The sequence below is a fragment of the Alternaria ethzedia genome, assembly GCF_023757985.1.
Source record: "Alternaria ethzedia strain BMP 0044 chromosome Unknown scaffold_25, whole genome shotgun sequence".
Lineage (NCBI taxonomy): Eukaryota > Fungi > Ascomycota > Dothideomycetes > Pleosporales > Pleosporaceae > Alternaria > Alternaria ethzedia.
Window position 1 is genome coordinate 77240 of NW_026056218.1, and position 23697 is coordinate 100936.

At 52.9% G+C, this 23697-nt stretch overlaps 6 protein-coding genes across 6 annotated transcripts; 4 read left to right on the forward strand and 2 right to left on the reverse strand.

Annotated features, from left to right (window-relative positions):
• Positions 1 to 3844: 3844 nt before the first annotated feature.
• CGA1 (Glucoamylase 1 precursor (Glucan 1,4-alpha-glucosidase) (1,4-alpha-D-glucan glucohydrolase)) lies at positions 3845 to 5051 on the reverse strand (the record flags this gene model as incomplete). Its single annotated transcript, XM_049379791.1, has 4 exons — positions 3845 to 3888; positions 3938 to 4494; positions 4543 to 4885; positions 4934 to 5051. 4 exons carry the CDS (start codon positions 5049 to 5051, stop codon positions 3845 to 3847), a joined length of 1062 nt encoding a protein of 353 aa, XP_049230358.1.
• A 3862-nt stretch (positions 5052 to 8913) lies between these two features.
• Positions 8914 to 10632, forward strand: J4E87_008201 (uncharacterized protein; the record flags this gene model as incomplete). Its single annotated transcript, XM_049379792.1, has 1 exon — positions 8914 to 10632. The coding sequence occupies one exon, from the start codon at positions 8914 to 8916 to the stop codon at positions 10630 to 10632; it is 1719 nt and encodes a 572-aa protein (XP_049230359.1).
• A 1008-nt stretch (positions 10633 to 11640) lies between these two features.
• J4E87_008202 (uncharacterized protein) lies at positions 11641 to 14221 on the forward strand (the record flags this gene model as incomplete). The annotated part of the gene is made up of 5 exons (XM_049379793.1): positions 11641 to 11694; positions 11853 to 11995; positions 12263 to 12347; positions 12398 to 12692; positions 12744 to 14221. The coding sequence occupies 5 exons, from the start codon at positions 11641 to 11643 to the stop codon at positions 14219 to 14221; spliced, it is 2055 nt and encodes a 684-aa protein (XP_049230360.1).
• Positions 14222 to 19135: 4914 nt separating this feature from the next.
• J4E87_008203 (uncharacterized protein) lies at positions 19136 to 20152 on the forward strand (the record flags this gene model as incomplete). The annotated part of the gene is made up of 3 exons (XM_049379794.1): positions 19136 to 19390; positions 19446 to 19691; positions 19739 to 20152. 3 exons carry the CDS (start codon positions 19136 to 19138, stop codon positions 20150 to 20152), a joined length of 915 nt encoding a protein of 304 aa, XP_049230361.1.
• Positions 20153 to 20665: 513 nt separating this feature from the next.
• On the forward strand, positions 20666 to 21622 carry J4E87_008204 (uncharacterized protein; the record flags this gene model as incomplete). The annotated part of the gene is made up of 1 exon (XM_049379795.1): positions 20666 to 21622. One exon carries the CDS (start codon positions 20666 to 20668, stop codon positions 21620 to 21622), a length of 957 nt encoding a protein of 318 aa, XP_049230362.1.
• Positions 21623 to 21717: 95 nt separating this feature from the next.
• On the reverse strand, positions 21718 to 22937 carry J4E87_008205 (uncharacterized protein; the record flags this gene model as incomplete). The annotated part of the gene is made up of 3 exons (XM_049379796.1): positions 21718 to 22183; positions 22241 to 22626; positions 22677 to 22937. The coding sequence occupies 3 exons, from the start codon at positions 22935 to 22937 to the stop codon at positions 21718 to 21720; spliced, it is 1113 nt and encodes a 370-aa protein (XP_049230363.1).
• Positions 22938 to 23697: the final 760 nt, after the last annotated feature.

Genomic DNA, 23697 nt, shown 5'->3' on the forward strand with positions numbered 1-23697 from the left:
AGATCGGACATGCGTGGGAGTACCGGAAATAGGAAATCGTGAGAGGCTGTGAGAGGCAAGCGAATGTGCTCCAATGGGGCCTCTCCTACCTCTATGCGCTTGCTTGCCATCCCGCGCAAGTAGGCTTCTTCACCGAGTGTCTTAGTGCCGTTCTGGAGGATCTTAGAGCGTAGGCGCTCGATGGCAAGAAGTTCAGCCGCCTTGCTAGCTATCCCCGCGTGCGTGTCAACTATGTGAGTGCTCGTCGATGCTATCTTCGTCCTCGTTATTGGCGGTTCCAAATTTGGGTGTCGAGGATACAGTCCAGACAATACGTCCATCGGATCTGATCTGATTGTGTATATATATATATCAATACGAAGGGCTTCCTTCACGGTGAAGCGGTACAGATTCAGGGAACGCAGATAGTAAGACCTTGTGGCTGTTAGCCTACTACGTATTAGCTATGTTGGCAGACTACGTACCAGAGTGTCGTCAGTGTTGTCGGAGAGCTTGGATGGCACCCAGTAAGGTCGGTACTGGGGGAAGGCCGCAGGTTTATCCAGCGCTTGGCTCAGCCGACGGCTTAGTGGAATAGGACACATAACTCGTGCCGAATGCCGTAAGCAGAAATAGAAGAGACCACACGGGATGAAACCGTAGGCAGTTCGTACGTTGAACGCCTACTGGAATGATCCAGACTTTATATAAAACCTTTCGAAGAGCAGCAGTGTCTCTGGTAGACTCTTTGACGTGTCGAGCGAGGCATAGCAGCCAGTCATCCATGACAGTAGACTTCTGCCTCTTCCCCAGATTACCCCATGCCTCCTACGGTTGCTTGGATTGGCCTGTGACAGCCTGGGAATGATCAGGAAGGTCCTGACATCAGTAGTACAGAAGGTATGGGTGTTCGTAGGCGCATGGGATATCTCGGAGTGGATCCAGGCTCCACAGGCGTGATGTCGAAGGACAATCCTTCGAGTGGGCTGAAGACTAGTGCGGAGGTTCTTGGAGATGCGATGCTTCTCTCTTTCGTAGAGTATCTCCTCGCGTATGAGTCGAACGACTATTGCGCAAACATTGGTAGCAGCATAAGTGCATGCAGATGGGTGTGCGCTATATATAGTTCTGAAGGATTTCGAAATAACACAGAATGTGCCGAAAGGCTCAGGAGTGGTGTATATACAAAGCTACATTGGTGCGTTCGAGGTGGCGAAACTGTTGGACTGAGCACGCCTGTGGAACCGCAAACGATGGGGATGGCAGAGACGATAGGAGTGGCGCAGTCGATAGAGCCGCGGATGGCCAGGAACTGAGCGCAATAGGCGACGAACCTGCCTCTGAGATAGTTCCGCGTAAGACGCCGTGGCTATAGAGTCTGTCGAAGGTCCATGACCTGGAGAGTGGAAGGCTGGGATCGATACGTCGACGTAATGCTTTATGACAGCAACGGCTAGCTCGGCGCAGAATAGTATTACTCTCTCTTTCGTCCAAAGGCGCTCGTCCATCTTTTTCGTCTCTCCAACTTTAAGTGAGTAATGGAAGTCATGGAAGTACCCGCATATCTTGAAGAGCAGCCATGTCGGGTGTCATATCTCTGCTCCGTATCAGGCATGTCGACTTCCTGAGGACATCGAGGAATTCAGGCCCAAGGTTGGATACGATCCTATGGGTGCCGGAGGCAGCGGGCCATTGGTAAGGTCCAGGTGCGATAGAAGCAGCGGCGAATGCAAGGGTCATATTCCAGGCCCCATGGCAGCCCTCTGCGCCTCCGGAGGTGCGCTATATAAGAACAAAGGAGACGGGATATAAGTGAACAGAGTGCAACGGTCCGGGTGTATATAAGAGGTTTTGGATGCTCAGTAATAGTAGGCTGGGATGGCTGATCTGGGCGAACAGTATGTGTCAAGATCAGAGTACGAGTCCTCTGGCCAGCAGACAAAGTGTACTACGAGGAGGCATGAGCCAGAAATAGGACCGGAAGAGAATATGATGAGACGTATATATTCTCGATCAGAGAGAAAGTACATGATTGAAAGAGAGGGAGATATACAAAGCAAGATGCAAGACATAGGAAATGAGATATGATAAAGACTTGAGTGGGAGAGAGGCAGTATAAATACCTATGCCTCAAGCAGCTGGCCATCTCATATCCGGTATAGATGGTACTGCAGGATGACTACCATTTCTGCAGCAAACAACATCAGCGCACCCACCGCTACCCGCTCACAATTCCAACCACGTAGCTGCGTGACGGAACCTCATCCGCTAACGGTATGCAAGAAGATGCCAGATGTCCAGACAGTAAGGCAGGGAGAGTGCCAACTCAGAAGCATCTACGCGGAGTCATTGGAGTCCAATGCGAGTGCTGAGACAAACACCGTGTATGTATGCGTGCCCGCATTGACTGATGCAGATTCGCGGCCGAGACAACACTCACCGCCTTGCGACTTTCGACTAGGCAATAGCATATGCAGATATACCCACAGCTAGAAGCAGCTTCCCTAGACAGCGACGTGTATGCAGCCTCCAGTCAAACATTGACTAAGCACCGCCAGTCGCGTTCCGCTACCTGCAAATATCGCACGATCCGAGATCTCGGTGTATGGAGTAGATATGAACCCTGGTGGTGAATTCGATACAGATTTTCACATGTAGTGAGCATTGCAAATCATTGAGGGGTAGATGTCGAATTGACGATGTGGTGGAGAAGGGAAGTCACGACCAACCCTCTGGGATGGCGCCACATCCGCGCTAACCGCATTCCCTTCCGCACTTTCACCTTGATAATCAGCCCGCACAAACAACATCACATTTACCATGCTCACGGGTCCCGAATCAAAACCCACAAGCTAGAAGATGCGTCATGTAAATTCCGAACCCAAACATCAGGTAGCGAACCAACAAAAGCACTGGATGAGGGCCGTGACCCTTGCTCATTGTGAGACTGACCGCGCATGTCCACTATCACACTATCGTGACAATAGCCGTAATGAGACTATCGCATCACATCGTATCGCATGGCGTCACATCGTAGATCGATCTGTGCCCGTATTCCAAGGGCAACAGCAGCCGAACCAGTTCGTCTTGGCCGGCCCGAATACTGACTTGCTATGGAGAAGGGGGGGAAACCAGAGTGTCGGGTTTGCCAGAAAGTTGTCCATGTTTGTGTGGGTGTGCACGATGCTGGTTCCCTTGCTTTGTTCCCGTAATTGTTCCGCGAAATTGTCCCTTTGTTTCTTTCTTCCGGAGACAAGGTTGCTCCCGCACTCTGGGGTCCGATTATGCAAGGTGTGCGAGCATTGACTTGTTGGTTGGGACCGAATTGATTGGCATGGCTTTAGGCGTTGCGACTGGGACGAGACGATTTGTAATATGATCTGATGAGGGGAGATGATTGGGAGGTTAAAAGTAATTCATCATTTCACTACATATCTCACACATGCTGTATACATACGAAGGCCAAAAAAGTGCATGCTGCGGTGAAAATAGACTTGGAAGAACAGGTAGTATTAGGAAAAAAGCTTCTTTTGGCAGCCGCTGTACACACGCTTCGCACGCCGTTGGAAGATTCTTTATATCAAAGGACACGTTCCAATTCCCAATCCCTCGTTGGGCCCAAGAAAACGTTAAAAGAAATAAGAAGATGAAAAGACGCTTCGCTGGTGGTGTGTTCCATGGTCTCTTCAGCCCGCCCGCAGGGTATCAAAGAGGTAGCGACCCGGGCCTGAGCAAAACCACTTCTCGACAAAAGAAGCGCAAACATGCAAAGCAATGTCCACAAACGCCTGTGGAGGACATGAGGCATGCAACCCGTGATTCGAGATCAGTTGGAAGATGTTCGTTTATCCCGCCGCCATTGCACTTATATCAAACCGCACAACCGCAGGTTCTCCTGAATAATAATGTCTAGAACATGTCAGCGTAATACAAGGATAGTAGTGTTGGGTAGTCGTACCGTTTACTGCAGCCATGACGAAGCGGATCTGCATAGTGTCTGTGGCACATGTGAAATGCGTGTAAATTTGCTTTGTCTCGTGTTGGTTGAGCGAAACGAAGCGGTTCAGGATGTAGTCACACGCAGCAGCGTAGTCTGGGCCGCCCTCGTAATCGGGAAAGTAGTTCTTCATGGGGCTGACGGGCAGCTTCTCCTTGAAGCGATCGATCTTGTTGAGGAACAGGATGATGGATGTCTTGACGAACCACCGCGAGTTGCAGATGGAGTCGAACAATGTGAGGGCTTCTTGCATACGGTTGACGGTCTCGTCCTCGAACAGCAGCTGGTCGTATTCGGAGATGGCGACGAGGAAGAGGATGGTGGTGACGTTCTCGAAGCAGTGTATCCACTTCTTACGCTCGGATCGTTGACCACCGACATCGAACATGCGGTAAGTAAGATCGCCGATGATGAAGGTAGTTTCGGTGATACCAGTCGTCTTGACACGCGATCGGAGCACGTCCTGGTCGTTGGGAATGTAGTCGGGCGCAGCGATACGGTCGATGGAGTCGAAGTAGCTGCAGCGGTTAGCGGTGTTGCGCTTTCATTGCACGGAGCATGCTCACTATTTAGCGGAGTCGTTGAGCTGGTACTCGCGCGAGCGCTGGAAGCACTGTTGGACACCGGCGTCCTTCCACAGGACTGAGATGGCGTTTCCAACCTCCGGGGGCAGGCTGTCGCCCTCAATCTGTGCCGGCTGCATGAAGATGGTCTGGACGTGGTATTCGGCACGTTGGTCGTCGAGCGGCAGCTCGAGCGACTCCATGGCCTCGAGGATGACGCGCATCGACTGGACGGTGTTGCTGAAGATGATCTCCTTGAACGACTCGCGCTCGTCGCGTGAGTATCCGCCCTCGTGGATGAGCTTCATCTGCTTGAGGATAGTCGACTTTCCGGACTCTCCGGCTCCTGCGCGCTGTTAGAGGCTGGCGACGTGGCGGGCGTCGCAATACTGACCGAGGAGCAGCATCTTGATCTCGTTGCGCTGCATCATCTTGTCGCGCTTGAGCTGGTTCTCAATCTCCTCGTTCCTCTGCTTGCCCTCCTTCTCCTCTGTGCTCATTCCGCAACCCATGATGGCGGTAGGGGACGGTGTCCGGGGTGATTATTAGGGTAGGGTGGGTGATGTTCCGTCGAGGCCGGCCAATGCGGAAATCTGGAGGGCAGAGTCAATAGGAGCTCAATGGCAGACAGCGTCGGCGTGGATGTCGTGCGAGTGCAAAGGGTTGGCGACTTTAGCCGTGGGCGAGGCGAGGGCAGGCGATGCCGATGTTTGCTCGCTCGCGCTCGACGGTGGCGCTTGGGTCCCAGAGCTCAGGCAGCGGCAGGCGCGACGGGGCGTCGAGAAGCAAAGGGAGGCTCACCTGGTATTACAAGACGACCCCCAATGGAAGGCGCGGTGGGCAGCGGTCGGATGTGGAAGGGATGAGGGTGGAGGACGAAGGTGAAGGGATGGCTGGCGTATGAGCGACGACGAGGCTCGCTTCGCTCCGAGGTCTCAGGGTTGCTGCACGGTCGGCTCGGGGGTGGATCGGCTGGGGGAAGCAACGTTGGCTGCGCGCTCGCCGACGTGTCGCAGCAAGAAACAAGAGGCGCAGAAAAGGGCCGGGAATGGGACTGCAGCGATTGCGACGAAGTACAGCCGTGGATTGACGTTTGGGAGAAGCAAAGAACAAGAGGCGAGTATGAAGAAGGCTGATGAAGGCCGCGAAAGGAGAGGCGCTTGCCCGCGAAAGGAAGCATCGCCAGGCCTAGCTAGCCTGCAGCTGCTCCCGGGCCACTCTACCACCAAACCCTCCGATGCCCATCTTGCAACGACTAGGTGCTAGCATCACTAACACCTTTTGCCGATTCCCCCTGGCTGGTTCGCCATCTTCGCTGCTTCTGCGCTGTCCGCTGTCTTGACGTGGAGACCTGCCTGAGCCCACCCACTGCCGACCCAACACCACACCCATCAGACGTGCCCGCCTGTTCGTCCGCCCGTCTGGCACCTGTTCGCCTGTTCGCTCACCGTAAGTTGGCCTTTGCCATTGGCCGCCGGGCACAGCAGCTCTATTCGCTGCAGCTCGCCCGCTCTTGCTGCAGGCCTTGGTGTCGCCTCCTCAGCCTCTGTTGCACTACGCGGTTTGACATGGAAGCGCTGTCGACAACACCGCCAGATGCGACTCCCGTAAATCCCGTCCCGCCTGAGTCTGACTAGCTGCGCTTCTAGAAGGTTTATGGAAATTTTGGACCCATCGAAAGAAGAGGGCCTTGACGCTTGGAGCCGGCAAAGCATCCAGGCACGGTGCCTTGAAACGCCGTCGCGTTTGGCCTTTCCTTCTCACCCGTCCTGTCTTGCATCTGCAGGCAAGGTCCCGGCCTCGCACTGCGTCGCTCTATCTGCTGCTGTTCTACCTCCATCAGCAGCCCGTGGTGGTGCGCTGACAGGTTTGGTATCACGCTTCTGCCAGCCACTCGAGTCGCTCCTCGGCCAAGCACTGACCGGGGGGCTATTGACTCTAGTCCCCTTACAGCTAGCCCCGCAACACACGAACATTCGCCAAACGTCCGTCGCATCGCTTCATCTCCCCGACTCGCGCGCTTCGGCCAATCATTGCGCAATCAGATTTTTGGATTTTCCCAAGTATCCTCGCCTCGCCTTTCTGCCGTTGCACTCGGCTGCTCGCTCGTCATGTCGCCTCAGGTCTGGGTGGATGCTGGATTTATGCTCTTCTGGGGTACTCAGCACTTATGAACATGAACGTGTCGCGGTCATGCGACTGCCATCTTCGTCCCGTCCTTGACGAAACTATAAATCACTAATCTGACTGGCAGCCGGGGCTTAGCCGTGCCGAAGACACTCTGTCTGAATACTATACTTCTTACCAGCGTTGTGCTGTTCCAGTACCCTTCTCCTGGGATGATGCATCAACAGTCTCAACTTCTGTCTCAACTCTTGCGCACAGTCCCGAGTCAGACTGACGGGAGGACCCACGAACGACACGTGGGAGCAATGACCGCCCGTGAATGCCGCTGAATAGGGGGACAGCTCTGGCCACGCGAACAGGTGACTACTTTTACACCTCGTCCATGGCTCGAAGCACGAGCATTCCCCCAGCTTGTCTAATGCCGAACCTTATAGTTCTATGCCTTTGCAGATACCATATCGTGGTTATATTCGCGTTCTCCTGTTCGATAACTTCATCTCCTGTTATCGTCAAGATCTGCGTCCCATGACGGAGTATGGCTGTATTCCACCTCTTCTCTCCGTGAGCTCCACATGCCTACGCAACATGCAGACCAAGTTATCCGCTTTGGTGGTGACGTCTCCACATAGCGACGACGTTCCTGCGTATTTAGCCATCTGGTAACCGATTTGGGTGGGTGCCGAAGAACATCCATATTTCTCTTCTTGAAGCTCTGTTATCTCGGCCTCTGGGCGCCGTTACAAGTCATGCATACTGCAGTGACAACGGGTAGCTGACGAGCTGTTGTCGATCGCCTTTGTAATTGCTGACTTGCCATGGTATCGGTTTGATCAGTGTGCGATTTGCGCTAAGACTGAAATTGTCATCTTTTGCGCGTTACTCCAGTCTTCAATTAGAAACTGGGACGAATATGGTTCTCTCGAGAGGTAGCACCAGATGTCGCAGCCGTTGTCACGAAGACAGACGATAATGCCAAACAGACGCGCACAGCCAGATGACGGCCCAGAATAGCCCATGACCTCGTCAGTCGAGTTTCGCGTCACCAACGCGAACGAACACCAATGACGCGGTTCTCGGGTAGTCGCTAACGCTGGGCTGCAGCGTGTTTTCGTCCCACGTAATGCACGTAGGCCAAGGCTCGCTTTTGTGTTCTGCTCGAAGTTTATACAGGCGCCGTGCAACGACTGGCTGACGTGGTAGACTAGCCCGAACCCCAGCGCTTAGCGCACGACGCGAGCGCCTAGAATAGCATCTTTGCACCACCACATCTTCGAAGCGACGACTCTCCAGTCAATCAGCCTCTCTCAATTCTGCGAGCGCTTACCATGGGTGTCAATGACCTCGAGAAGCCGCTATCGTGGCGCCTCAGCGGTTGCTCACGCAGGGCTCTGACATGGCGGCTGGCAACGATGCCAATACATATTGTCAGCCTACCATCCCCCACTTAATGGCTTTTGTATACATCAACAAAACTTCATGAGACGGTGGACGCGTTACGAATTTCCTTGAGTTTCTCTCCTTCAATTTCCTTGTTCATTCCGCTGCAGGTTCAGCGCTTCTCCGCATCTTCCCTCATGTCTAGACCTCTTAGTGAGTAAACTATTGTCATACGTCCATCCTCGAAGATGTAGCTAACACTGGTACAGATACTGTACAACTATGCTTATGAGCCACTTCAAAAGGCTATGGATCTCATCAGTCTTTATAATACTAGCTTCGCCGATGCAGGCAGCTCCCACTGTCGCTTCCACACCAAACTCCCTTCCGCAGGCGCTTCAACAGAATGTACCCCAATGCGCACAATCATGTTTACGGTCTTCGCTGGACGAAAGATTTCCCGTAGCATGTTCTGGTCAAGAGAGTCTTCAATGCCTCTGTTCTCGTTATAGTAATGCTGGAGAGTCACTTGGCGAAATGGCTCTCGGCTGCATCTACCTATCGTGCCCCATGGAAGATGCCCAGGCATCACTCAGTTCAACCTACGGGATTTGTCTGGGGCAAAAGGATGCGGTCATGCCGACCAAGAGTGTTCTCACGTACGTCGTGACGAGCGCAACTCGCACCATGTCGCCAACTATCAGTCTACCAACCACAACGAGCACACCCATCATCACATCCTCTTCACGAATTCAAAGCAGCTCTACCCAGACCGCTTTTGCCGATACTGTTCCTTCACTCCCGTCCGCTACTTCGTCGGCAACGTCTTCGCCTGTCGCAGCAACCACGGCTTCAAACAACCCTCCCAGAATGACACCTGCGCAGATTGCTGGACTTTCAGTAGCTGCGGTAGCAGCTTTTGTTATGGCGATTGGACTGATGGCGCTCAGTGTGTGCTTGCGCAGACGAAAGGAGCGACGGGTGGTCTTCGATGGAGACGAAAAGGGAGAGACTCAGCGAGGAAAGCAGCTTTCGACAAGATTCTCGCACTATGTCCAAGTAGGACACGGTACTGAACTACCGAAGCAGTTCCCCTTGGCGCCTCCGCGAGCTTTTCGCAGGGGCAGCAAGCAAGGCCCAGCACGTCCAGCGCAACGACTCGGGGTGGGAACTTCCAACAGTTCCTCAAATTCCTCGTTGCCACTGGATCAGATAGGTCTGGCCATCAGTGCCGAGCTGGATGGCAAGCCCGTGGTACCTCAGAAGGCGCCAAAAGTCGGCACAACGCATCAAAAGACACCTCTCGCGACACAATCGCATACCAGCACAGCCTTTCGGCCTGTCAGTACGATGACTCAGGAGACTGTCTTCGAAGAAGACGAGACCTCACCACACCGGAGATCCTCGATGCTGTTGCCCACGCCTCCAGTACCCATTCCTCCGATCCGCGCTCTACAGCCCTCTAGACGAGCACCAAACGTCGCCGTCAACCAGCGTTCAGTAGGACGTGGATCAGAGTTGTTTCTTAATATTCCTGTTCGTCACGAGAGGCCCCAGCCGAAGCAGATTGCTGCGGCAGCGACACGCTCTCATGGTGCACCACTACCACCTCAAGCGCAGCCTGCAACACGCCCGCGCTTGGCACCACCTTTCCAGATGACATCTACAGCCACTTCGTACGAATCAAAAGCGACGACTGCCAGCTCGCGCGACGCAAGCACATCTGGAGACATCATCGACTACTATTTTTCCAGTGGCCAGAGCCGTGACCAGACACCCAAGGCCAGTCCAGCGCGCATCGTCCGCCCAAAAGAGTCACCAAAGACTGTGCAGATTAAGTCCAAGAAGTCGCACGGTAGCACACTGTCGCGTACTACATCGCGAACTTCGACTAACCTACGCGATTCCCTGAACAGCCAGACGTCTTTTGAGACGACAAATGCCAACGACTCCACACCTGAAGATGAGGACGAAGACAAGCAACTGTCGGATGACAGTGCCAGCAATAAACAGCAGCTATCACCTGTCGCTGAGTCGCCAATCTCCAAGCTGCGATACCCAAAGGTGCCTCGGTCTTCGAATCAGCTGGTACCGCGTAGCCCAAAGAGTTCGCCACAGCAGCAGAACTTCAGAAGTCCACGTAGGGCCCCAGACGCGTCAGCACTTCTTCAGAAACGCAACAATGCTCTTCCGCCACTGCTACTCGAGTCCCGGCCTAGACTAGAGAGCCCTCACCGAGACCCGTTTACATCCCCGCCGCGTGTGACTAGTCCTCCGCGCAGGACTCGGTCACACATGCGCAGCAACAGCACAGAGTCGTGGAGCACGACACCTGCTTCAAAGACAGGTATCGACCGTAAGAGTCGCGTGCAGAGTGGCGCTTGGGGTAGAAGCCCAGTCATGTACGAGGAAGACGTCGTGCGGCCGTTGAATGTGAGGAGGAAGAGAGACGAGATGTCCGAGTTGAACATCGGCCGAGATGTAAACGTCGACTTCGATCGGGACGGATTGAAGAGTCCTGCATGGGTACCCCGACTCACGCCGAGGAAAAAGGGCGAGGACCTATTCCTGGAGGTCGGGTGGAGATGAGGAACTGCGAGGTGAAGTTCAATTCTTGATTACATAACCTTTTCTTGTGTATAGATTTTCTTAATGAATGATGATGGCGGAAATGGAGGAGGGGATGGAAGACGACAAGACTGTCATTTCCTTTACATGTTTGTACAGTACGAGATAGATACCCACAGCGCTCATTTATTCTTTTACGTATGTCGAAATTGTAACAATACACTTATTGATTCTCTATGGTTGACGCGTCAATCAAACAGCCTGGTTGAGCGGCCTTGGTACAGGGACTCCATGGTGTTGAAATGGTGATTAGCCAGCCAGCGGTATATAGCACGGCGGGCGCGCTATTTACCCAACTGCCCTAGCAGCCTAGTCTCACGTCGTCGCAGTCTCTCAGCGCAACCGGAGAATAAACAGGTTAAATGTCCGGCTCTAGTCGAGACATCTGTATTGGGGCTTTCACGATTGAGCCTCATCTACGCAGTTCTGTTTCGGCCGCGGCGCCGATCCCGGGTGTCGCGATAGCCGCCCGGAAGAATTCTGTCGCATCGTGAGTTTTCTGCATGGCGCAATAAGTTCGAGCAAGAGTCTGAGAGAGGCGTTCCCTGCGCTATCGGGGCACTGTGGTCCGCCAGTGCGGTCGTTCTCGGCGCATGGCGGATGCAGAGGGAACAGAGGCTGGCCAGGGCAAGAGGTTAGTAATGGACAGTCACTTGCAGCTGCAGCAGCGCGCCATTGACCGGCGGGACGAGACAGGACGAGACACGGCAAACCATGTCAGCACACGGCGCAGGCTTACTAAAAACAAAACACGCAGCAGGTGGGATGTGGCATGTTGTGGCAGAAAGTGCGGCGACTGGTTGATGTAATCGGGCTTTGAGAGACCCCACTAATACGTCCACTCTGGCGTTATGAGTGAGGCAGGCATGACGGCTAGCCACCCCACTATAACTACAAAACCTAAACACCAGCACGTCTGCGACAACTTCTCTTCTTTCAATCTTTTCCCCATCGACAGATCTGCCCATCATGCCGTACGGAAAGACCGATGAGCTCGCTATCAACACCATCCGCACCCTAGCGGTACGTTACATCCCTCTGTTGTTTTGGAGCCCGCCCCACCATTATCAATAGCTACCCCGCTAGCAGTCCTGCTCCCAACAAAAGTGGCAGCAGCTTGTTGGAGCCTGTTGAAGGTCGTTTGAGAGACTCAATGGCTGACTTTTGGTGTTTTCATATAGGTCGATGCCACATTCCAGGCAAACTCCGGCCACCCGGGTGCCCCCATGGGTATGGCCCCGGTGGCCCACGTTGTGTGGAACAAGTTCATGACTTTCAACCCCAAGAACCCTAAATGGGTCAACCGCGACCGCTTCGTCCTCTCGTACGTACTTTTCTGTACTTTTCAACACATACAATGGCAGTCATGGCAGGCTTGGAATCGCGCAATGATTCTGGGGCGGTCTGGATGAGAAGTTGTGGATCTCCGCGGCGACGGCAGATAAGAGAGCATTGCTTTCTTGATGTCAGCCGCTGTCGGAGATCCAGTTGTGGCTTTTGCACCAGAATCATCTCCGCGCAGACACAGTGCTTGCATTGGGGCTGCAACATCCCATGTTTTATCAGATGGAAAAGCTGACTGAGTGCCTAGCAACGGTCACGGATGCATGCTCCAGTATGCGCTGATCCACCTCTTCGGCTACAACGTCAGCATTGACGACCTGAAGAACTTCCGTGTACGTATTCAATATAATTCTACTGCCTGTCAAAACTAATTCCGCTGCAGCAAGTCGACAGCATCACACCCGGTCACCCCGAGTCCCACGACACCCCCGGTATCGAGGTCACCACTGGCCCTCTTGGTCAGGGTTTCGCCAATGCCGTCGGTCTCGCTATTGCTGAGAAGCACACCGCCGCCGTCTTCAACAAGCCCGGCTACGAGCTGATCAACAACCACGTCTACATGTTCTTCGGTGATGGTTGCGCTATGGAGGGTATTGCTAGCGAGGCTGCCTCCACTGCCGGTCACTTGAAGCTCGGAAACCTCATTGCCATCTACGATGACAACCACATCTCCATTGGTAAGTTTGGCAGAGAGTTCGAAAGGAAAAACGGGGACTGACGTCATACAGACGGTGACACCAAGTGCGCCTTCACTGAGGATGTCATGAAGCGATTCGAGTCCTACGGATGGCACGTACTGCACGTCGAGGACGGTGACTCCGACCTCGAGGGCATTGAGAAGGCCATCGCTGAGGCCAAGAAGGTCACCGACAAGCCTTCGATGATCAAGCTCACTACCACCATCGGTTTCGGTTCCAAGCTCCAGGGTACCGGCGGTGTCCACGGAAACCCCCTCAAGGCCGACGACTGCAAGCAGGTCAAGGAGAAGTTCGGTTTCGACCCCGAGAAGATGTTCGCTGTTCCCCAAGAGGTTTACGACATGTACCACAAGCACGCCGCCGAGGGTGCTGCCGCTGAGGAGGAGTGGAACAAGCTCTTCCAGAAGTACGGCGAGGAGCACAAGGAGCTTCACGCCGATCTCTCTCGCCGTCTGACCGGCGACCTCCCCGAAGGCTGGCAGAAGGCCCTCCCCACATACAAGCCCACCGACGCCGCTATTGCCTCAAGAAAGCTCTCTGAGAGCGTCCTCGAGGCGATCCACGATGTCGTCCCTGAGCTTCTGTCCGGTTCCGCCGATCTGACTGGCTCCAACAACACCCGATGGAAGAAGGCCGTCGACTTCCAGCCCCCTGAGCTCGGCATTGGCGAGTGGTCTGGCCGATACCTGAGATATGGTGTCCGCGAGCACGCCATGGCCGCCATCATGAACGGTATGTCCGCATACGGCACCATCATCCCTGCCGGTGGTACTTTCCTGAACTTCGTTTCATACGCCGCCGGTGCCGTCCGTCTGTCCTCTCTCTCACACCAGCGCGTCATCTACGTCGCTACCCACGACTCTATTGGTCTTGGTGAGGACGGCCCCACCCACCAGCCTATCGAGACTCTCGCCCACTTCCGCGCTCTGCCCAACATGATGGTCTGGCGCCCGGCCGACGGAAACGAGTGCTCTGCTGCTTACTACATGGCTCTTACCTCCAAGGGTACGCCATCCATCCTTGCCCTCACCCGTCAGAACCTGCCCCAGCTCGAGGGATCAACTCTCGAGAAGGCCATCAAGGGTGGTTACGTCGCTCTTGAGGACAAGGACGCCCAGATCACCCTCGTGTCCACTGGTTCCGAGGTCTCTCTCTGCTTGGAGGCCGTCAAGACCCTCAAGGACCAGGGCATCACCGCCCGTGTTGCTTCCCTGCCTTGCTTCGAGGTCTTCGACGCGCAAGACAAGGACTACAAGATGTCGGTCATCCCCGGCGGTATCCCATCGCTCAGTGTTGAGGTCATGTCCACCATGGGCTGGGAGAAGTACTCGCACGAGCAATTCGGTCTCAACCGCTTCGGTGCCTCCGGACCATACAAGGAGGTCTACGCCAAGTTCGAGTTCACCCCCGAGGGCATTGCCAAGCGTGCTAAGGCTACCATTGACTTCTACAAGGAGGTCAAGCCTCTCCGATCTCCTCTCGACCGTGCGTTCCAGCAGCTTATCTAAGCGTTTGCGCAGCGTAGGATCTGCTTTCTGGAAGTATTTAAGGTTTTGGAGCATCGTCTCTGGCTTTTAATGAGTGATGATATATAAGAAGCGGCAGCCCGCTTCATGGAGGAGAAGGGAAAGGCATAACCCGAATGTATAGAATTTGATTCCCCCATTGATAACGCCTGAACTGTTTTGTGATTCCCTAGTCCTTAAGAAAGTGAGCGCCATGTTGTCTATCCATGTTCTTCCGAGAGTAGTTGTCGTGGATTTGCCAAGACATTGGTTGGGAGGACCGTTGATGGTAGCACGAGGCTGCGCATTTCGTGAGCATTAGATCGCAAATCTGCGCGAAAGCCAAAACAAAAAGAATAAACGCGCATTCACTCCGTAGAGATTCCGCTGAATTGCACAGCTGTCGAGTTTCTCATATCTGCGAAAACGAGAATCTCCAGTATCACACTATCGCCCATGTTTCGCGCAAATCGAAGCTTTGTCTTTAACACATATATATTCGCGAACATCTCATGTATTGTCTAATGTCATCGGAAGCTCAACATACCTTCTCGACTTGACGGCTTCTCAATCGCCAACCACAAAATTGCCATATCACATCCAAACCAATAATGTCTTCTTCCAAAAGCACGCACAACATGAACGACGACCTTCTTCACATTGGTAGCTGGGCGACAGAGAGTACCAAAATAGCCCCTTCTTCTACCAACGTTCACGATTCTGATGACATCGTCCTCCAACCACACCCTGAGATCGCCACGACCGACATGCATACTGCGACTATACTCGAGGCCTACCTTCCGACCATGAACAAGAAGCCAAATAACGCATCCTCGCACTGTGTTGCAGCGACGAGGAAGGAGAATGTGCTGCATCCTTCCTCAACCAAGGGTACTACAGGCACATCTATTGAGCTAGCAGGAAGCGTAGCTTCTCACACTGGCGTTGCGGATCACTCCACTACAAGGGGAGGAGAGACGGGAGTACAGCCTAGAGATGGAGGATGAAATGTGTTTGGCCGGCAGCTTTAGGCGATAGACTGGTCGCAATGTTGAGTCGAGACCCTGATATTGATTGGGAATGCGATAGTTTACCACGAATTCCGCGTTTGATGTGAGAGATGCAGGATCAAGAAGTGAAAAGTGTAATGCAATATGGTATCTGGAGAAGTTTTTCTGATATACCATCGTGCAATATTCATGAACAAGTCGAAAAGGTGCTTAGCGACGGACGATGTGAACGTGGTACCAGGACGAAGCTACTCAATCTGCTGCCACACCTCTTTCAAAACCTTCCTTTGTGTATTCGCTCATATCGTGATGTGTTTGGGTAGGCTCTGTGAACTCAAGGGCTTGGATGTTTCCTGGCATATCCTCCGTCAGTGCTGCGTCGAGCCAGGTAGAGTCGAAACAAGGACTGTGCAAATGTTCCGCTTGTGAGTTATTGGTCCAGTTCGCTGAATTGTCGCACCCGAGGAGCATCGGAGAGTTTGAGAATTCGGTATTGTTGTGCCAGTACGAGGGCATAACGTATGACTGTGGATGGCACTGATTTTGCACCTGACCATTCAACGTGGAAGTCGGTACCGCTTGTTCTGGTATTGGCATCTCTCGTGTTCGTGTCGCTTGGGTTCGTACGCTATCAAGATAAGCACTTGACAAGTCTTGAAGACATCCTTTCACGATGTCCTCGACCTCGTTCTTCAAAATCTCTCCCATCAGCGTGACTTTTCTCTCCATGATAGCCCAGCAAGCTTTGCGCACTTTTCTTGGCAACTCACGGCAAAGCAAAGCGTAGAACTGTGTGAGATCCGGAGGCTTTGGGAACTGTCGTTTGGACGATGGTGCTGTAACTTCGGCATCATGCCCGTAGTCTCCAAAGCGATTAGCGCCAGAACATCGGAGGGACGGATCGACTTACACGGAGAAGGAACTTCGAAGGGACGCGTATCTGGAAACAGAACGCAATATACAAACTTCCATTGGTTCTCCTCGTTACCAGCCTGATGCATGCTTTGTTTATTTTTCAGCTTCAATAACTGCTCGTTGTCGAAGCCTTCTACGAGCTTCGCATCTGTCACCGCGCAGCCATTTGCGGAACGCGAATGGGCCGTTAATGCTGTGTCATCGACAAATGTCGTATAGCAACGTTTACAATGAGGAGGTAGGGCATGAACACGGTAGAGATGATCTCTGTGGGAGAAAAGTTAGCCAAGTCTATTGTGGTCAATGCAATGTGACAGATCATACTTGAGTTTGGCGATTGTAAGGAAACCTGGCCCTGAGCAAGCCCGCGATGACCGATCTTTGAAGGGGTCGTGCTTGAAGTAAGGACATGCGAATCGTTTGGGCGATGCGAAGTTTGGCTCCATCGACCTATCATTTTTCCTTCGCCGCTTTCTAGATCCATCATCATCGTCGTCCTCGTCATTGTTGGGGTCGTCCTCGCCATCTTTGCGTATGTTTTCGTGAGTTCTCTTCTTTGCACTGGATCCAAGATGTCTCTGGGATGCAGGAGCTGAGTCTTTTGGGGGATCCGTAGTCTCGGAGTTTGCGCACTCAGTATGCAATGTCGAATCACGCGTAGTAGGGACGTTGTGGGAATGAGCCACCAGTTGGCCGGAAGCCTGCTCTTTGGAAAGATGACTGGCCTGTTCAGAGCTTGGGCGCTCATTCCGCATGAGAGAGCCAGATGTTGGAGAGATAGTGTAGCCTTTAGGCTCTTGAGCGCGGAGAGGGTCGACAACCTCAGTGTTTCTCGTGTCTTGTGCATGCTCCAATGGTGTCGAATCCCGAAACCGTCCTCCTCTTTGATATACGTCGATGTTCTCATACTGGAGAGGTGATCTCACCGCCCCAACTTGGTCGTTTCCAACGGCTATGGTCGGATGTAAACCGCCGGCATTGACACGGCTGGACAGGTCAGCCTCGCTTTTGAATCGCCTAGATTCGTTGGCGTGTTCGGTTCTTGTTTGTGTAGACGCATCCGCTGTACTTGCTGAAGAAGGGTTCACCGCCGCAATGAAATTGCTGCCGAGTTGAATGTTCGCATGAGCATCGCTTTGATGATTTCGAAAGCCGAGCTGATCAGTGGCAGATGCCGAACGAGCATTGCTGGACGCGCTATACTGTGTTCGAGTCAGTGAGCACCGGTTAAGTGGCTGTGCAGCATGCTCATCTGGAACGACATCTCTTGTATGCTTCGTCCTGGCATGTTCCACTGTAGCTTCTTCTACAGGCTCGCTTTGGTTGCTTTCTTTGATTGCCCGGGTGGTGGAGTTTAGAGAAGCGTCGCCAGACATGGCCACATCGCTATGCGGTTGCCCAGACGGATGATCCACTGTGTATGGCGTATGATGTTGGGCAGACTTCTGGGTAGCCTGTTGCTGTGGATGTTGCAGAGGCTGCAACATGGATTGGATTGATGGGACCCGTTGCTGTGGATGTTGCATTGGCCGCAACATAGATTGAATTGGTGGAACCCGTTGCTGTGGATGCGTGTATGACGGGTATGCTGAGTATGCTGAGTATGCCGAGTATGGTTGGGTCAATCTCAACCCATCGTTATCCTTTTGAGTCTCTTCTTCCATGTCCAAATCGCTGATACCGATTCCGCTGTCTTCAAAATCATGATAAGTTCCATTTTCTAGCTTCTTTTGCGCACTGCGAAAGGCTTGGGTAAGATTCTTCAAACCTTTCTCCATGCACTGAACCGTCTGTTAGCGACGATGCACATGGCAGCATCATTATCTGGGGGTCAACCATACCTTTGTTTCAACTAACTGCCACTTCTCCCCGACCCTAGCCGCAAGCATAGACCACATGTCTCGTCGTATCTCCATGTACGCTTGAGCAAGAACATCTAACTTAACACCATCCCATTGTTCAGCGTTTTGGCGTTCCATCAAACGCTCGTGTCTCTTGCGACAAGCATTAGGCGTCTTTGATGGAAAATGCTTTGGGCCGATTTGATTCCAATTGAGCCCATTAGCACGTGCTTGGATCAAGGTTTCGTCGTCCCTTGCTGACCATGACGAAGACTTGGTCCCTCCTGCTGCTGAAAGAAGGGTGTCATTTCCTGATTCCCGTGATTTCTCAATCCGATACGCGCTATCTGATGGATGCCTCTCTACTTCTGGTTGGGTCGTATCGGGGCTGCGTGACGCCGATGGTAACGTGACGCACTGTAATCTGAGTGCTGGCGTGAAGCGACCGCCTTCCAGACCGACACTCATTATGACGGATGATTTCGTGGAAATGACCGATTTCAAGGCCAACGGTCGCGATTTTGGTCACATATGAAGGATGTCCGCTCGAGTGCTGGCATTCGCACAAGTGCGCGATTCTTGCGCGATCCTCGCGCATTTTCCTGGATTCCCAGCGCTGGAAATATATCAGCGCTTACCGGCGGCAGGCTGTGCATCGACGTGCATGTCTTCTGATTTGGAGGGAAGGCTATTGGATAGTGCCCGTAATAGCTGTGGCTGAGCCTGCCTTCCAAAGCTGTGAGGATACACATCTGTGCCCTGGTGTTATTTAAGACTACATATTGTATAACGGTACGTTAGAACCAGTACAGATTGTGTAGTCGACTGGCTGAGGCGGCTGTGTTGGTTGGACAGAATGATCTGTTTGGCTTCTAAACCCTCTCGACGCGTCGCGTGGTGTTTTCGGCAGGTTCTCCATTTGACAATGTATTCGCAATTGGCAACAAGCGGGCAGATAAGGCCTCACGGGTTCTGTAGCTTCAACATAAACAATTGGTGCAACGCGAGAATGTGATGTGGAAACGAATGTGGTGATTGTGTAGTCGATGGGTAGGAGAGCGGCAGCTATGACGAGGTCGGCGGGCTCTCCTCCGAGGCCGCCGCATCATCAACTTTTCGCGACACCATTGCCAGTATCACCACGCATAGCCATGATGTCTCGACCCGACGATGACAGCGCTTCCGCTAGAAGTATCAGAAGACAGCCATCGTCGCGCAGCCTATTCTCCGTTCCCACTCCAATAAAGCAGCTGTTCGACCAATTCCCGCTCATCACGTATCCCGTCAACGACTTCCCACAACGCGCACCACAACATCACGACACCCATGTACTCTATGTATTCACTACTGATGGAGGAGCAATTCGAGGCGCACCATCTCATAACCCAGCGTGCTTGAAGTGGCAGGTCAGTCCATGTCGACAGGTGCCCATACCCCACCAACAAGCTCACATTGTCGCAGGCGTACCTTAAGTTTTCCAAAATCCCCTTCAAAGTTGCCTCGGCAAACAACCATGCCTCGCCCAGCGGCTCGCTACCCTTTGTAATACCATCATCGCCAGATCCTTACAGACGGACGCAGCCTGTTCCCTCGAACAAACTGCAACGATGGGCCATGAACAACAGCGAGAAGGCAATAGAAGAGCCTGGAGATCTGCGCTACGAAGCATACCTGAGTCTGCTAGACCATCGGATACGGAGAGCTTGGGTACGTCCATCGCCAGGACGACTTGGCTCATGGCTAACATATCCCAGCTCTACACTGTCTACCTCTCTCCCAACTTCACCACCATCGCCGAGCCCCTCTACATCCTCCCAAGCTCCCGCAACTCCTTCGTACGCCTTACCATATCCCGCGAACTACGACTCGCCGCCGAAACCGAACTGCTCAAGTTCTCGAGCATTATCAACGACGAGACGCTCTATAACCAGGCAGACGAGGCATTCGCAACACTAGAGACACTGCTGGGTAAAGACGACTGGTTCTTCGGCGCGCAAAGACCGGGCTTGTTCGATGCTAGTGTCTTTGCGTATACACATCTGCTATTGGATGAGCAACTGGGCAAGGATTGGGTGGACACGCGTTTGCGCGACGCGCTAACGACGCGCACACGCCTGGTCACGCATCGGGACCGGATACTTGCTAGATACTTTGAAGACGCGTCTTGAGTTAGGACGATACCCAGGAGCAATAATGGAGTGAACGCTGTACGAATCTCTCCTCAAAGTCGATTCATGAACATCACGAAACAGCAACTATGCGCATGCGCGAAGCATACCGTAGCTCTCAGCGGCTCGGTTCATGCCGACTGGGAAGGACCGAACGCATGTTGAGTGAAGGTCGGACGTGGCGGACGCCGGGGGCAATTTAGCGCGAGCCAGAACCCAGCAGATGCAGATGTGACTCACGCTACGGAGACATGCACGACATATCGCCTAATTGGGCAATGCTGGATACATGCTGGGCGTGGAGAGGGCGTGCAGAAGAGTCATTGGCTGGAGCAGGCTGGCATATAAGACTTCGCCAGGCACCGAGCAGGAAAAGCATCAATCCTCAGGAACTTTACCCCACTTCAGATCTGCAGTAACCATTCGTCATCTGTTTCTAGGCCCAGCCAACCAACTGCCATCTACAATCAGCGAACAGTCTTTCATTCCGCCTTCGAGAGCACCATTACCAACATGACTCAGCCAACATCCATCGATATGACTTTCGACACGTCCCTCATTGACGTCAACGCAGCTGCCAATACCTCCTTCTCGACCACTGAATCGGACTCAACTGTGGATGGCCAACAAACAGCAAAGCGTACCCAAACCTTACAACCGACCACGGCTCCACAAAAGCCTTCAACTCCAGTCCAGCACATTCCGACTCAAGCCGCCTACGACCAATGGGCTGCCATCTACGACACCGATGGCAACATGTTGCAAGCGATTGACGATCTAGAGCTCCAGGCCCTCCTTCCAGAGTTCTTATCCCAAGTCAAGAACAACACTGCAACAGAACAAGAGCTCCTTGTACTGGATCTAGGATGTGGTACCGGACGTAACACGGAAAAACTTGTGCGATACGATTGGAACGGGAAGAGCGTTAAGGTCACTGGTCTGGACTTCTCACAGGGCATGTTAGATGTCGCTGCGAAGAAGCTGTCGCCGTTGTTGAAGGAGAAGGATCAGCAAGGGGTACGGTCAAGACTAGAGTGCTGCAACTGCTTTCCTACTGTCGATAACCCATCAGGCTCTCCGCTACCTGCGGTATCAAACCTGCGACCCGTTCATGCCGTCACATCCACTCTAGTCCTGGAGCACATCCCACTGAAGGACTACTTCGCCACACTTGCTGCATTGCTCTTACCTGGTGGTAACGCCTTGGTCACAAACATGCACGCGGACATGGGACGCGTCAGTCAAGCTGGGTTCGTCAATGCAGAGGGTGTCAAGGTTAGGGGAAGCAGTTACGTTTACACAGTGGAGGAGACTGCCGCGGCAGCCAAGACTGCAGGACTTGAGGTAGTGAATGTGAACGAACGGGAAATGAGGAAGGAGGATGTAGAGGGTGGTGCTGTGGGAGAGAGGGGTTGGAAGTGGGTTGGTACAAAGGTTTGGTTCGGAATGGTTTTCAGAAAGACTTCGTGAGACACCTGTGAGCCCTGAAACAGAAGTAGATACAACGCTAAAGTCAAGCAATGGGTATAGACATAGTAAGCTGTGTGACAGCGTAATTCGTAATCTCATGAAGCGTGATAACTAGGAAGCATCTTCTCCTCGTCGTGCCCTCGCATACTTCCATCCATATTCTGCGTCGAAGTTTTTGATCCACTTCTCCGCAGTTCTACGAGGTGCACTTCGTCGTCCGCCTTTCCAATACCCTCTAGCGTCTCGTCTACCGTCCTCGCCATCGTTGTGTTGAACAAGCTTGCATCCAGCATGCTTCTGCTTGGCTTGCCTCTCCTTTTTGATGGCCGATTGGGCGTGCCGTCGTCTTCGTTTGGATCCGAGTTGTTTTGCGTCGTGCCGAAGCATTTGGGTACCAGCTGAGCGAGGAATCTTCGGAAGGCTGGCATCGACACGCATATTATGCCGACGTTGATCTCGAGAATGGAGTATACGCCGGACATGAGGTTGTCGTACATGGGATTCGTTGATGTGGCGTATTTGGCGACGGCGCTGAGGCGGATGCAGGAGACTATGATGGTGCTGAGATATATTTGTTAGCATGCGGCGATACTTTACTAAGTGAATGGGTTGTCTCACATGCCACCGACGCCAAAGATCGCGCTGAGGAAGACCTTTTTACGCGAACTGAGCTTCAGCGTCATCAGGTTTGGAATCGGTATCAGGACGATGGCGACGTCCAGACCGATGTTGAACGCCGCTGCTACCAGGTAGAACAGATTCTGGTTGATACAGTAGTCCGGTGTGCTCGTGCCATCCCATGAAGTCCATACTGCGGAGATAGGTCTGCAGGCAAAGGTCATCGTGAATGCGAATGCGATGGTCCAGAGCACTGATATGACGATAAACACCCAGATCCATTTTCGGGTCGTCTCCGAGGGAAAGATGCGGAGGAAGAAGAATAGGAAGGCAAGCTTGGTGAGTCCACAGCAGAGGAAGTAGGATATTTGGGAGCCGTAGGTCAGCTGTCAAGCAGTCAGTAGTCATCCAAACACATTGAGTGTTGTGTGCTTACCCTCAAAACCTTGTAGATATCGCTGTGAGGAACTACCCAAGTGTCTTTCCCGAAACCCAGCTTTGGCGTGTAGCATTGTATCACCGTCACTGGGAGACACGCTGCTTCGGCTGCGATTGCAAAGACATCATCTAGCCCGAACGAGTTCTGACTGATTGCGGACCACGTGCGGACGGTGACGGCGGCGAGAGCAACGGAACCCGCAGTGATGCCCGTCAAGAATATGACGTTGGATCGGTCGCGAACAGGCCTCTCGCACATGGTGGAAGTGACATTGACAGCAGCTATTGTTCGCCTCAGGTCAGCGCGGTTGATGGATAGTCTGGTGGATTCTTACTGAGAGACTCTTTGACTGAACATGCGCCACCCACGCAGGTCTGGATGGCCGCGTTTATGGATTCACTTTCACAGATACATTGCACATCAGTGGGTGCGCATGTTCTTTGGGCAGTGACAACATTCTGGAAGCATTTTGCCTAGTACTGTCAATGGTAGACTCTCATAGAAGTGGAGGAGGAACCAGGACTTACTGCGCATGGCGGTAGCATGTTCAAACCATCTTGTGCTAGAGCTGTATGCACAACACTACTCAATGTTGTGAGCCCTATGACGAGCACCTCGTTCCACCGCATGTTGAGTACTAAGAAATATCCAAGAAGGCGAGCCACAAATACGACGACCTGTCGATCCTCGTTCAATGATCAGTGATACATATAGTATACGATGGTGGTGAAAAAGCAGAAGGAAGGCAGCCATGGCCAAATGCCATCCCGAATCTTGGGTATCATCAGCACGTTTCCGTACATCCTTACCAACATCCCGGTATTCGATATCCCAGTTGATATTCAGGAGAATTTGTTTCTGCTTGACCTGCGTAGGATTCGAGGCGAACTCTACCGAGCAGGCTGCATGACAGACGTGCCGTCCCAGGCGGCTCGGCATCCGGACACTACCGAAACGGTTAATGGGATCAGAAACCTAGCTGAATTGAGTCCTCGCCGAAGTACATATCGATGCGGAA